Consider the following 16,290-nt stretch of genomic DNA (forward strand, 5'->3'; position numbering starts at 1 on the left):
TAAGGCAGAAAGACAGAACTACCATTTGAGGTCTTTCCGAACAGGCTACATGAGAGTGACTCTTTCCCCCCAGTACGCCACACAGCCATCTGGTAAGTGTTCCTCAAAGCTTTTACTGCCTTACACACACATAAACCTTTCAACACTTCAAAAAAGACCCCAATAACCCCCGTCCCTCCTATTAACAGTGTCTTGACTGGTGAGAAATGGATAAAATCTGTGTAACGGTGGTTTACAAACAATGCAGTAATTCTTGTTGAACCAGAATCTTAGCCAGAAAGTGGCTCCTGCTGACAATTGCCCAGAAGAGGAAGGTGACGGTAACAGACTGCCTGCCTGCCCTGTGGACCTTCATTCACGGCGCTCCAGAATCCAGTGGTCAGGCCTGAGTTAGCAGCATATTTTTTGCCAGCAGTCATTAAATGCCAAAATGGAGATGCGTCTGCACTTTCTGTTTCAGCTAACTTGACAATTGGCTTCTTAGGAATTGCTAGGAAATGCACTACAGCTTGGAGTGAAATATCATGGGAAAACAAGGCATCTACTTGGGCTCACAGATGAATTAATGATGGCTTATCTCTCTCCTGTAATTCCAGGTACTATGATTATTATAACATTTATGTGGTTTTGTCTCAAAATTCAGATCACTTTATAAATAAAACACTACTTTTTAGCCTCTGAAAGTCTCACACCCCTGCAGTAATCTAGGAAGATGCATGAACTCTTACCTACTAAAAAAGGTCAATTGAAAAGAGCTTGTTTTAGCAATCTGAAAATATGGAACACCCACTCAAATACAAATTTCTCTATCTGCCTTGGGTCACTTTTTAAATACAAAACAATTACAAAAGAATTTGTCCAGTCTCTTTTATTCTGATATTGCATAGACTGATTATGTAGAAGCACTACCAAAGTACAGAGGATTGTAATGTGGGGAGGCAAACATGAGATGCTCAGGAAATGTATGCTATTGCTGGGAGTAAGGTATTGATACTATATTTAAGAAACCGCAAAATTACTTAAGATGTTATGACAGAATATTCCTGGTAGGGTAGGAGTCATGTCAGTGATACGACAGGAGAGGACATTTTCACTGCACACAGTAATCTCTGCTGTGACATTATCCATAGGAAACCGCTGTAAATCACAGTAACTCTGGGGTTGATCTTGTATCGAAATAAGAAAAAAAAATTATGGCTTTCAGTTATCTTTGTCCTGCTTTGCATAGTAGCATTTTTGTTCATCTTCAAAATAAAAGTGCAGCATATAATTGGAGCAGCCTTTTTCCGTACCTTGCATTCATGCTTGCTTAAATCATCATATTCGTGATGACCTATATTAGGAATATGAAATTTTATAAGATACTGGAAGTTTAATGGCAGTAGTCCAAGACCAATTAAAGGATAGCTTAAGGAATGACAAAGATCTGCACCCGATACAAAAGAAAAAAACCAAGGCTATAGCCACATAGGCTTGTCTTCTCATTATTAGCAAGAATATCCTTGCATGAGGAAGAAAAAACACATTTCAGTTCTGAGAGACACCAGGCACGGAAACCGCATGATGCTGGAACTCATGGTGCAAGTGTGGAAGCTAACCTAAATCCTTCAAAAAGCATACCTAAAACCTGGAAGAAGGCCTTAAGTATGTATTCTGAGGGAGATAAGAGGTCTTGAAATTAAACTGTCTACCAAGATAATCAAGACTAATTAGCTGGATTTGTCTTACACCTGAATCACCCTTGGGAGAAGCAGAACTGAAAGAAGTTCCAGCCCATGGGATTAAGATTGCATCAATGAAGATCTTGCAGACAAGCTGGTCAGGAGTTCCACCAATCCCAACACATATGTGAGTCTACATTCAGGAACAGGCTCCCCTACCAGAATGGACAAAGGGAACAGAACTGCAGCCTCCAGACAGCTAGTCATGGAACCAGCCCAAAAGGAACTACAGCCCATATGAATCCACACGTCACCAGGCGGCATCACATAGCAGAAATGCCTGGATTACCTGCAATATAACTTGAAGGCAAATTAGTTGCTAATTTGGAAGAAGATATGTTCATACTAACAAGACTATGTTAAAGGGAGATTTGGTGGAAAAAACAATTCCTGTTTTTTCAGATAGTACAAATGACCATTTTTGATGATGAGGAGACTCAGATATTACTTTCCCCTGGGGAAGGTGGGGAGGGAGGGATAAGATCAAAATCTTGGCTTTTGGCAACACTGTTGATCACAGATAGAGTTGCTAAGACATACCAAGAAAAATATCACACACAATGCCCCAGGTAGAAGCTGGGAAGGACCTCTAGAATACCGGAAAGAAGAAATACTTTCAGGGATTTTCAAAGCAACAAGGGAAAAGAAATGCTAAGTTCTTTATTTTTTTTTTTTTCAGTTCCTGTACTTGGTCTGCATTATATAAGACAAGGGTTGAAACTGCTGATGCAGTTAAGAGAAGCCACTTTACGCTACCAGAACTTCTAGAGTGTGGGAGGGCTCTGTATGTGATGGCATTTTCCAAGAGAGGGCTGCTTTTAACTAGAATAATGTTGCTGGTAATCAGACCCAGGAATGGGCATTTGTACTGTCGTGTGATGACAGCAATCTATCACATGAGGATAAGAGTCAAGGTCTAACCCAGAAGAGCAAGGCTCCAAGAAGCAAGGCAAAATGGAGGCAATTTCTAGCAGAATGCGCTGTCACCTTTCCTATATTTCCCTTAGGCACTTTGGCAGATGCTGTATTCTCCTGAGTTATGTTCATTGCTAAACTGATACAAACACCTTGTAAGTGCATTAGGAGCCTATAGCCTCTTCAAAGTGAAAGGAAAGAAAACACAACTAAAATCAAAACTGGACCATTCCTATCTTTAATACTATTTATAAACTCTGAAAGGGACAAAAGATCTCATATTTTATAATCAGTTTATTTTCATAAAGGATCTGTCAAAGAGTTATCAGACAGATATACTGCCTGGAAATCATTAAAAAAAAAAATGCACACCAAAAATGTCTACCTGTAACACACAGTTCTTTGGGTTCATGACTCTGATCTGAAGTACTGAATATGAACTTCATATTCAGACTCTTCTAAGGTTCCTCTATCCCCAGTATATGAACAACTTAGGACAGCAAATACAGCACAGACCGTACCTTGCCTAAACAGTAGTTTTCTCGTGTTGTATGAATGCTCATAACCAGAAATGGAAGGCAGCAAAAAATGAGAGAAGAATTGACCGAGAAAGACAACAAAATAGTGAAGTCCAAAGAAAGCAAAGGCTCTTTGCAAGTCTCAGTAAGTGAGGCTATGAAAGACCTACAGAGCAAAACCTACAGACTCAGTACTTCACCTTAGAGAAATTGAAAATATCTGGTGGAATCCATACACTTTGCCTATGAGCACGTGTGAGATGGAAGGTGCTAAAAAGCTTTAACACAAATGGCTGGACATATGCATACGTATATCAAAATGGTTTAGCATACATTTTCACACAGGTGTCCGGAACACATGCATTATTTCCATGTGAAAATTGCTGCTTTTGAGCCCTTGCAGGGAGTAAGTATCTCTTTATGGTTACACTGCTCTAAAGAAGACCACCTCTTCCCAAACACCACCACCACATCTGCATCACAAGACAGCTGTGGGATTTTGAGCCAATGCATCAAGAATGCTTATCATCAGAATGGTGAATCAGATAGATGCCTAGGTACTGTTGTGCACCTAAGCACTAGGCTACTGCTGGGTGAAAAAGGAATGGTAAAAAGAACACAGGGCAATCAGGCAACTACACTTGGTTGCCTATCACTCACAAGCACGCACGCTCACACTCACACATGACAAAAACCCCCAAAACAAAAGAGATGGAACTTGAAACACTCCACATTGCTTTACTATGGGAAAGAAACCAATTCCTTTTACAGGAATTCTGGAAGACAACTCCAAGTACACAATGCAATACAGTGCAGACACTTGACACAGACCTAGATGTGCCAGTGCGCGCACACAGCATAATGCAGGTAGACTCTGGTCCTGAAAGGAGGATAACCATGTTGTATCAGCACCAGAACATGAGACTTAAGACAATCCAGGCAGAACTTACTAGCTCAGATGCTCCATGACCCTAACTCATCTGTACTGCTTCTAGCTGGGGAGCACATTTGCAGTATGTGAGGTCATGGTACTACAGACTGTTACCTCCTGAAGATAAAGCTGAAATGATCTAAGTTATGCATAAAAATAATGGGGACTCAAAACTGAATAAGACATTTCTTGGATCTATGAAAACATAAACTGAAGTTTAACACTCCAGAATGTAATGTATTTCCCTAGGAAAAGTCTCTAAATTGACACTTCTTCTCGGTGACAAAATACGTTTTAAATCTTTTCCTCATATTCCCTCTCTGTATTTAACACATTTTGAAATTTCACGATACATTTATTATTCCAGACTGAGATTCTTCTGGGATATTAACTTAAAAATGAAGTTTTAATGAAGGACTCTTAATGCTCAGACTCTTTTTTTTTTTTATGCCGTCAATTTTTGTGCCCAAATCTGGGATAATTTTTCAAGGGACCTTTCCAAAAAAAGAAAAAAAAATGCCCAAAATTACATCCCAATTTTTGTTTGCACAAACTCATTTATTGCTTCTGAGAATAAATTGCAGCATATTTTGAAGATTCAGTAAAGTTTTTTTCCTGGAAAAGAAAAGTTTCCTGTTTTGAAAATCCCAATAATCTCAGATTAAGAAAGAAGTCTTAAACTAGGGACTTAATAGAGCTCAAATAAACAAGTGTGCACAATTTTGTCCACAAGACCCTGAGGAAAACAGAGAAGAGAAAAAAAAGACTACGAGGGAATGTGGATCCTCAATAAGGTCTTACCACAGTTAGATGTCATCTAACAATATAAAACTCTGTAATTGAATTGACAGCTGCCTGTCAATCCCAGTAGCTGACAGATGTATGAATCCTAAACCAGAAATGAGATGCAAATTTTTAAGCAAAGGTAGTAACTGACCACATGAAGAACCCTACCAATAAGTAAGATAAATTCTTTGTCACTTGTAAACACTGCATCAAAACTCTAAAGATGCTGAAGTCACAACGGCATGTGACTCTGCATCTGAATATAGGCATCACCAGATAATTCTTTGGATAGGAGAAAACAGTATACAATGCACGTAACAGCTGGCAAAAGGAGAATTAAATGACAAATTGTTCCTACACAAACGGGGGTAACCCACTATTTACTCCAAGTTATGTCATACCAACCCAGCTGCTTGAAGTGCTCTTCTTGCCCTATCACAGCTCAGTGTGCATGCACGTGCACACATACCCACTTTATATCTTTTTATGAAGCAACACTTTTAGATTCTCTGTTCTTCTTTCTAAAAGGAGAAGTGTGAAATAATTTCAAAGTTTTATTTTCACAAGCACTGTGCAGATTTGACCAGTTTGCCAAGAAAACATTAGAAGTGTTCTCCTTTTATTTCCTGAAAGTGAGCAAAAACTCGCAATACTTACCTCATATACGTTGAACTGAGATTGCCCTCTTGACAACTCTCTGTAACTTGTTGTGAATTCTCCGATGAAATCATGGCTGTATAAAAAAAAAGGTTTCAAATCAAATGCACAGCAGTTAGTAATTTAAACATGTATTACATATATTTATGAAAAGGAGAAGCACAGCCAATATGAACTGATACCCAAAAAAGAAGCAATGGCAAAAGATATAATTTGCTTTAAAATCTTTATTTCCCCCTCTGCTGTGTGTTCACTCTATTAGCAATAAAAACTTAGAGATTAAGAGTATCAACTTAAATTTTTCTGATGGCTTCTGCTTAACTTAGCTGTACCACTTAGTAACCACTGAGGACTAGACTATAAATCAGTGATCTGACCCCAGTGTAAGCTTACAGAATCCGAAAAACCAGAGCGGGCCATCAAAGACTATCATGGTTTTCTCACTGCATGACCACTAGCATCACAGACTCTGAATTGTGTGCGAGACTATGTGAGAGAAAGGGAGGTATTAAAAGTGTGAAAGGAGTAACTTAAACCAGAAAAGACGAGTCCTACCAATTTGTACAATGTGACATTGAGTGGTACTTTCATGGGGAGACCCAAAGCTTTTTTCAGCTGCTATGGCTTCCCATCTGGGAGGAGAAAAGCAATCACTGGGGCTACACAGCTTAAGGTATTAGACACCATTGGAAAGCAGATCTTGACCTAACACTAAAGCAGTGGTTATCAAGTGTCCCCTTCCTAATTTCTATTTCTGCTCCAAGAATACTTTCGACATTCTTGTGCTGTCACCCGTGTTTTCAGAATTGTTTTGTCAACTCTTAAGCAGGGGATGGCATGCTGCCAAGGACCCACTGTGAGCAGGGTGGCCGTAGGGAGCGTAGCGGATGAAGCATCTTTGAGATAGGTGGCTGGAGTCAAGGAGCTAGGGCACAGAAACCACAGGGCTGCCAGAAGTGACTGAACTGCAGGTTCCTATCTCAGACAAGTACCCGGAATGGAAGCAACCACAGGGTTGAATGCCTAACGGCTGACTACACAACTCCCAGCCGTCACAAGCAAGACCTGTTCACATTCTCCACTTTTCCCAGCCAAACTTTCCTCACTGCTGCTCCAGTTCCCACTCCCCACTGACTCATCTCCCTCCGTTCTCACAGTTGTTCCCTCTACAAGGCATTGTATCTCCTCTACACTCTGACTCCACATCTGTGAGCTATGAAACATTTTTACCTTCCCTCCAGTGGTAAACTAGAATAGAAAGCCAAAGTTTCACCACTTTGTTACTTGTAAATCTGTTTTTTAAGAAATACAGCACACTTCTAACTAAGCTATAAACATTAAAAGCAAATTTAAATATATTTGAATGTTGCAAGAAGATGAAAAGTGGAAACAATCCACAGCAACATGGTATTTCTTTTTTGGCTTATTCATACTGAAATGAAATGAAAAAAATCAAACTCCAAATATAAACCTCAATTTTTGAAACCAGCATGAATTCACAAAATATGTAAACCAAACAATTAAAAGCTCCAGTCATCATGCTAATGCATATGAAATAAGTAAAGCATCCTAAGGAAGCTTGGGAAATACTATATGGTGATGATACTCCTGATTACTCAGATTCAGAAGGGACCACCACTCATGGAACAGTCCCCTTACAGTTAGGAGATGCGGAAATTGCTTCTGAGACAGACAAAGAATTTTCGTAAGAAGAAACATATTTTGGAGGTATCATCTCTTTTGATTAAAAGCTCTTCAGAATGCAATGAGTATTTTGATAAGGGGAACAGAGGAAGCCATCCATACAGGCTATGGAACTTGAGTTCTATACAGGCTGTAGCATATAAGGTGTATTTAATCTTGGGTAACCATGGCACTGGAGAAAAATGCACCTTGGTTAAAAAGGAACCTTTCCCTTTCATAGCAATTCTTACTTCAGATTTTCAAGTCGGCTTGTATATTTCAAAGGCAGAAATTCAAATAATAGCTCAGTGGCTACCTATAAAAATGCTGTAGCAAACAGGAAACATAAGCAATTTCAGATAGGGCTGTCTCTGGGGGAAAAAAATATCTGTACTGCTTAAAAGTAATCATTTCTTTAATTCTAAAAGACAAAGGAAGGCCTCCTTTCCTTGTGGCAATATACAAAGGCTGACAAGAACTGAGGTAGAAAGATAATTCCTCTGACTAATCACGTTAAAAATGTACCAGCATATATAACCAGTCTCAGAGTTCTCTGCATGTAAAAGACCATCAACCTTAATGTTCTTATACACTTAACACTCAGTATTCAGAAGGACGTACATCCCTCCACTAGGTTGGCTCTGAAAGATGAGTGCCATTCAGACAACATTTGCCTCTGCCAGAAGTATAACTCATTAAGAAAAACAAGGCACTGACCCCTCCCAGTATTCATGACCACACTTCATCAAATGGATCTTATTAGTCTCCAGACTGAGAATCCAAGTAAGTTATTGTCTTTGCCTTCCTAACACCAAATATTATTAGACTTGAAGACTTTTGTCCATGACTGGGATACCAGAACACTGAATCAGAGACTTTTAGCACATAAAATAATCACTTGAACCCCATCCTCCTAAATCTTCCACTTTTGACACTATGCTTTGAAGTGTTAACATCACTTTCAGAATTGTATTAACTTTGATTTTTTGAATGATCTAAAGGGAAAAAAACAATGGAGGAAAGGATAATCATCACTAGAAATATGTCAATGAGTAAGGGGAAAAGTGCACTAATTTAAAATCCAACTGTCTAGCTGGAGAAGGAGGATGAAGATGGAGGACAAGAAATAAAGTGAAAGAGCCTAGAATGTGAGACTTACAATCAGTGTTTAGATTCTCGGACGAATGTTTTGGTGGCCCCAGGTTAGTTTTATATTTATATATATATATATATATATATATATATATATATATATATATAATATAAAATAATATAAATATATATTAAATATTTTATATTTATTTATATTTATATTTATAGTTTTAGGTAATATATAGGTAATATTTATAGTTTTAAAATTCAAGAAGAAACCCACTTCTGCGTAACAGATCATAAAAATCAAGACTGTGAAATAGCTTTTGCATCATGTATGCTAAGTAACAATTTCTCTGAAATTAGTGAAAAAGTCTTCAGGGAGAAATGAAAACATCAGAGTACTGCTGATGTGCTGAGGTAAGGCTGCACATCCCCTTATTTTTCCTTCTGTAAGACCTGTCTGCAAGTACTTCCTTGATAAGGACACTCCACACCAAAAACCCAGTCACTCTGTTTCACACAAGTCAGCTTGTCCAAAGTAACAAAAACTACTTTTGTGACTTCTTATACCATCAAATATTTGGGGGTTTGGCACAGCTTTTCGAAGCAATAGAAGGTATCATTTAGAACAAGTGGTTTGTATTTTGACATTTTTTGTGCAAAAACTGGTTTGAGACAAAGAAATGTTTAATAACTAGTAGTGTTAATATTAAAACAGTCCTGTATTGCTTTTAGTCAAGAAATTGTTGAAAAATTTAGTCGTCATGTTGGAAAATAAATGAGAGCTAAGAATATACAGTTACTCTTAACAATGTAATTCATTAATATGACAGTAAGAGCTCAATCGAAAGTACCCTGGAGCTGTTTTTTCAAAGCATAGATAACACAGAATGGGGGAAAAGGAAAAAAACCTCTAAGTCAAGACTCAAGAAGTCAGAGTCAAATCAAGTCAAGATTCAGAAATCAAGTATATATGCACAGGAACATTGCCTTACTGATTGCAGAATAACCTGCAATACTCTGTATAACTTGCTTTGCTATCTAGTAGGCTCTCTGATGATCTTTCAAAGGTTGTTTCTGCCCAGTGTGCACATCTCTGGAGCTAACAGACTCAGCATAGTGAGGTGATCAGCTACTAACTATAGCAATTGCTTATAAACAAAGAGTCCATCGAAGATGGAAATTAATATAAACTAACAGGAACATTGTGCAAAAAATTGATAGATTAATTCTTTAAAGGGATCCACTTCAGAGACATTTGACAATTTCAAAGTTAAATTAGGCACTTAGGTTCTTGCTACCATCACTACTAAGTCATAGGCACCACCAGCTGGCAATTTATTCCAGTTAGGATGGATTCAATCAGACCATTTTCCCCGGTAAGCTACTGAAGTAGCTTAAATGATTAGTTCAATCTAGTTGTCTGATTTTTACATTGTCTGAAGTTACATGAGATGAGTGCTGTCTCATCTTTATGAGGAATTTAACATGCAATATGTCCATGTTCTGCTGCTTCTAAATTCAGAAAAGGTAGAAAGCAAAAGGCAAAAAAAATTATCACAGAATTAGAATAAAAAGGAATACCTATAAATATTATCCTTCCCTTTTGGATTTTTAGATATTAGTTTTATAGCTATTCAGAGTGGGCTGTGCGCAAAAGCAGACAATCTTTCAAACTGTCTGGGAGAATCTAGGGGCTAATGATTGCCTGAATTCCACAGTATATTGAAGATTTCACTCAGAATTGCAGCTACATAATATTCTTTGTTAGATTTCTTTCTCTTCTTGTTAATCATACGTCAGTTTCAGATTTTGGACGAAATAGGATGGCACATACAATTCTATTTTCTTTAACTTGGCAATATATTTTGTCATTATTAGATTACTTTAAAAAAACATTGTCGTTTATACACAAAAGTGTAGCTATATCACAGATTTTAAGGATCTGGCAAATCTAAGTGAGGAACAGAGGACCTAAATAGAAATTAATCACTATAGCGATGCAGTGATTTTTTTGTTAACATGGCTTTGTTAATTTCAATCCTTGTATTTTTAATTACCAGGTAATGTTATTTTGTCTCTCCAGGGAATATCTAATCAAGAAGGATGAATTTACACTAGCAGGTATTTACAGAAGGTAAGCGCATGATAAGAATGCTTATAAATCACCAGGCTTCATGATGGAACCAAAAAGACAAAAGTATAAGCTGAGAAAGCTGAAACTGGTTTTGGACCTTGTCAGCAAGGAAATGAATGGCAGAACAGGATAAATTTGCCCATTATGATTACAAGATCTGTTGGGCCACAGAAGCACAATATCATTAGCTATAGTACTAGAAGCAAATTGCATTAGCAATATTAAAGACATTACTGTGTAATAATATTGTTTTAAAAATACAAATGTATGTGCATATCCATATATATAAAGATATAATTTGAGAGCAAAAGGAAACAATTAAGACAGACCAACTTAAAAATAAAGAGAGATCAACATATTACATACAAGTTCTAGTACCATGATTCACGAGTACAGTTTCTAACCAAAGTATTAAGATACAAGCTCAAATAATTTTAAAAGAACAAGGAGTATCAATCCAGTCTGATAAAAAATAATTCTATTTTGTTTGTCAAAATAAAGGCAATTTGAAAGGCTAATTTCTTCAGAAAAGAGGTACGCTCATTACAGACAGCAAGCTTGAATAGTAAGATTGCCCCTCTTGAATTTAGCAACAGAAATTCCATGTACGTTCCACCATTCTCTTTCTAGCAATGAGCTATTTAAAACCCAGGTCTTCCAACTCTAGAGTTTACAACAACGTTTTGATGAAGACAGGCACGGAAATGAACATTCAAACCCAATGTGAAATTATGATAATAGGTAGTTTCTACATTGCAATATCTAGGCAACCATGAAGTAGCAATTACAGGCTCATGCATTTTATCATATTTGAAAAGCAATGGTTTATCAAGCAGTGTTTTAAGCAAAGCAAAGTAAATTATAAAATGGATTTTGCCTCTCTTCATACATGTACAATAACTGATGACATGAGGTTCACAAGACTGATTTTGCAGATCACAAAGCAGACTGTCTTGCTTCTTCCATGTACGAACATGCACACATCGTGTTTGAAATAGGCTAATACATCAGCATTTACCACAACTGCAAAATAAAACAGAATGATAGCAATACTTTTTTTCTAGTATCTGTGCCTCTGAATACTGATAAATACCATTCTCCAGACCTGTTCTGGCCCTGTATATCTACACATTTCAAAACACGTATATAAATATGCATGGATAACCCTGAGGTTTAACAATAGATTTAAAGTCTTACCTTCCATCTCTATCCCAATCATACACCTCGACTTTAATTGTCCTAAAAAAATAAACAACAAAGCAATACAAGCCTATTAAAATATATATTAAAATGTACCAGGTCCGCATTTAATTCTTGCATTTTAATAGCATATGGGTGCATCAGTTGTGCCAAATCCAGAAGGCAGAACTTTCCAGTCATTTCTCATGGGGCAGAAAATAGCAAGTCACTCAGGTTACCCTACGTATTTTCATGAATTAATAGTAAAATACAGTGGAAGCTAAGGAAACAATTAAACACATTGGAAGTTTAACCACTATATTTTAACCTGCTGATGCTCTGAATTTTCTGTGTTTTTTATAAAGAATCTTTAAACCTTGAAAGTATTATCAAGGTTTTTAAGAACATTAACGAACTGGAACTTATTGTGAAGCTTTCTTTGGTATATTCTATTATCTGGAAAAGGGTATCTGCTGCGGGGTAATAACATCTTACAGAAAAAAGTAATACATCCATATTTGAGAAGAAGCATGCAGAGTTTGAGAGGGCCTTTGTAAAACAAAATTATTAAGCAGCACAGTAGAGAGTAAAAGCAACGTTCACACTACAAAGTAAAGCACATTTAAAGCAGAAAGGAATTCTACTCCATATATTTGGTTCTTAAATGAAAATAGCTGCTCCAGAACACAATCAAACTTCAATACGGTAGACAGTATTAACCCCTTCTAAACATTGTGCAGTGATGAAAAATGAAACCTGTGTGGGATCACCCAAGATTTTGTGAAGGCCACGGCTGTGGCTGCAGATGAAAGAATTTATAGTTCCTTAAAGACTGCACCCTTCCACTCTTAAACTCCCCCCAGCTCTCAATAGAGGCGGCAGCTGCTTGGTTAACTGACCAAAGAGGACAGAAATCACAGCATTTTTATTTATTTATTTAATTCTTACAAAGTCAACGAGAGAGTTGTTTAGTTCTTTCATCAGGCTACCCTAGATAACCATCAGATTATACAACATAACCATGATTCTGACTTCCTAGAATGAAATGAGACAAGCAGATTGTGGGGTGTGGGAGGGAACATGACAGAGGCAGGTTTTGGGTACCAGGCTTCCCAAACTGACAGATTGCCCTGGACACTGTGGGAATACTCACCCACCTCTTAGTGAGCTGTTGGGCAAGCTGGGTAACAAAATGTTGAAGTCTGCCAAGACACAAGTACTTAGCGCAAAAGTTTTTCAATAGGAAAACTAACTATAATTTCCTTTTAATCAGAATTGAAAGCCAAACTAGTAGATTATTATACAGACAAAATAATACATGGATCTATAATATTTTTTCACAGTAACTAGCAAATTTTCAGGGAAGCACCTCATGAAAAATGTTATGTATATAATGGATTCATACAGTTTCTTGAGCCCTTCTGATGAATCTGCAACTGGCTACTGTGTTGCGGTTTAACCCCAGCCAGCAACTAAGCACCACACAGCTACTCGCTCACTCCCCACCCAGCAGGATGGGGGGGAAGAGAACGGGAAGGGTAAAAGTGAGAAAACTCATGGGTTGAGATAGGAACAGTTTAATAATTCAAATAAAATAAAATAATAATAATAATAATGCTAAATCATACTGAAAAGAAATTAACACAGAGAAATAAACCCCAAGAAATACAAGTGATGCAAATGAAAACAATTGCTCGCCACCAACCGATGCTCAGCCAGTCCTCAAGCAGTGGCCCCCTGGCCAGCCTTCCCCCCAGTTTTATTGCTGAGCCTGATTTCATATGGTCTGGGCTACCCCTTAGGTCAGCTGGGGCCAGCTGTCCTGGCTGGGTCCCCTTCCAACTCTTTGTGCATCCCCAGCCTACTCCCTGCTGGCGCGGGGTGAGGGGCAGAAAAAGGCTTCAGCAATAGCTAAAACATCCCTGCGTTGTCAACACTGCTTCCAGCACAAATGCAAAACACAGCCCCATACTGGCTACTGTGAAGGAAATTAACTCTACCCCAGCCAGAACCAGCGCATGTGTGAATCTGGAAACTAAGACATGATACGGGAACAGTTTTAACTAAACGTATGATCCAAAAAACAAGATCATGTACCTCCTATGCAGTACTTCACATTTACAAGACTGTACCTCTCTTATGAAGAAAGGCTCAGAGGGCTGGGGTAGTTCAACCTGGAGAAGAGAAGGCTCCGGGGACACCCTACTGTGTCATTTCAATAAAGGGGGCTTACGAGATGGAGAATTTTTAGCACAGCCTGTGGTGACAGGACAAGGGGAAACGGTTTTAAACTGAAGGAGGGTAGTTTCAGACTGGACATCAGGGAAAGTTTTTACAACGAGGATAGCGAGACACTGGCACAGGTTGCCCAGAGAAGCTGTGGAAGCTCCTGGAAGTGTCAAGGCCAGGCTGGATGGGGCTTTGAGCAGCCTGGTCTGGTGGAAGGTGTCCCTGTCCACAGCTGGGGCGTTGGACTAGATGATCTTTAAAAGTCCTTTCCAACCCAAACTGTTCTATGACTCTATTACACATGTAAAAGCTACAAATGGAAGATGAATATGGAGATGAACTATTTTCTTATGAGTAAAGGGAACCTCTGAGGACGGCTCTAACTATTCTTGCTTCAGCGATGACTGGGAAACAGATGGATGTAGAAAATAAAAGTCTCCCATGTACAAGATCAATCTTATTTTACATACTTACTTGAGTAGTGGATTTCTTAAGATGTAAATACTATAGAGCGTACTGTCATCAACATCATTAATGAAACAGGAAACATATCACGACAGAGATAGCATACTGTTTTATTTATCTCCTTTTACTACAGAGTGTACATATATGTAAATTAAACAATCAGTAATAATGAATCCTATCCAACCTAAAATGCACGAACATGGAACAGAAAAATAACACCTCCAGACTTCTTGTATTTTAAGAAACTACTTGCTTACTGTTATTCTTCAGAACAGTTTCACATGAAATTAAGTCATCAGGTCTGTGTTACTAATAGGGGGGATAGGAATCCAAGCAATTGCTTTATAATTTGCTTCCACAGAACAAATTCACGCCTAGATGTTTTTCACATTTTTAATGTGATATTCCAGTATAGGCACAGAAGGAGTTGCTTTGCCTGGAAGTTTCTCTTTCTGACTCAGATTTAATGGCTCTGACCACACCATTTGTAACATTTCATCCCTCTTGTGGAATTTCAGTTTGTGGTTAAGTTACCTTAGAATGAAAACTGTTTAAAGTGAAAGCTGTTCTGTGGAATGAAGTTTCCTTGAGTCCAAACATACTTTATCCCACCAAGTATTTGACCCTTGAAAGGAGACCACATGCAATTTAGTAAAAAAAGCAGTATCACAGAGCTTTTTCCCTAGAGACCCATTATTTTATTTCCAAGTTTCAAAACCTGTTATTGTTAAGATAGACAGGACATGCTAGTAAGTTTAGATTTACATAAGGTTTAGTGGGACTTAAGTTTTTAATTGTCTTATGAATCTGTGTTCAAATAACCAAATCATCTCAGCAAGAAAACATGAATTATAAGATAAATCCTTAAGATTATCAAGATAAATTACTGAGAATGATCTTCAGACATACAACTTCAACAAGAACAATTCTTCCCTGAATACAGCTCCTCTTCTGAAATTTATTTCAAATTAAAAAGATTGATCACAGATCTTGAGTTTTACCTATTTTGCATGACATGCAACATATTAAAAGGCCTTTCAAATCTTCACGCACTGATATTTTGCTCTCTCTAAACTGCTATTTTATCTTAAAAGGACAGTTTAGAGGATGGGTTCTCTATTTTAGTTTTTAAAAGATCTAATTTACAAAGAAATCAAGGTTAGAGAATGTTGGGGTTTAGGGTATCTCAGTCTTAAAACTTTTATGCAGAAAATGACTGTGTAAGTGCTATTTGAGAGCTCATATTAAAAGAATGAAAGAACAAAAACACTAGAGATACCAAGTACTACTGTAGTACTGAAATCCCATCCCTGTGATGGCTGAAAGCATACTGTATGATTATATAGTTTGAGAAAAATTAAGGAAATCCTGGCCTTTTCACAATGAAAAAGTGACAGAGCTCACTCAGAAGCATACACTAACTGAAGATTTAATCTCCCTGAAACCAGAATGAATGTTTACTGTGATATATTCCTACTAATAATATTATTCCTATCAATCACAAAACCCAGAGCACCAAAATTTGATCTGTGAGACTGTCATTATCTGAAAGAGACTTCTGGGGTTTGTGTTTCTGTGTATTACCATGCTGACTTTAGGAATCTAATCCTCACCTTTAGAAAGAAAATTTTTCAAACAAACTTCGCCAATCTCTGTATTCTTTTTCTGGACTATAAGCAGACACTAATTTGAATAAATATGGCAGCTAACAAGTATTTTTTAATCTGAAACATGTAGGCAGGATTATGTAGTTCCATAGAGCCTTTAAATTCCTAAGGCATTCACTGAGCACATTATCTTAAAAGCATTCAAAGTAGAATCAACATGAGAAAACAGTAGTTACACAATAATTCGAGGCATGCTATTACACTTTTTAATTCTCTTTTGGAATGCCACAATTATTTCAAAATGCCTCTACCATAATATCCTTTGAAATTATTATGAAAACCTTTTTTCTTTAATATGATAAACAGT

The 16,290-nt window shown here is 37.5% G+C and overlaps 1 protein-coding gene across 1 annotated transcript in view; it reads right to left on the reverse strand.

The window, feature by feature from the left end:
- CPNE8 (copine 8) overlaps positions 1-16,290 on the reverse strand; it is a 109,968-nt gene that overhangs the window by 38,054 nt on the left and 55,624 nt on the right. The window contains 2 exon segments of the mRNA XM_040594032.1: positions 5,529-5,604; positions 11,641-11,682. Of these exon segments, the coding sequence (XP_040449966.1) occupies positions 5,529-5,604; positions 11,641-11,682 (118 nt within the window).

This window comes from Falco naumanni, chromosome 5, assembly GCF_017639655.2.
Source record: "Falco naumanni isolate bFalNau1 chromosome 5, bFalNau1.pat, whole genome shotgun sequence".
Lineage (NCBI taxonomy): Eukaryota > Metazoa > Chordata > Aves > Falconiformes > Falconidae > Falco > Falco naumanni.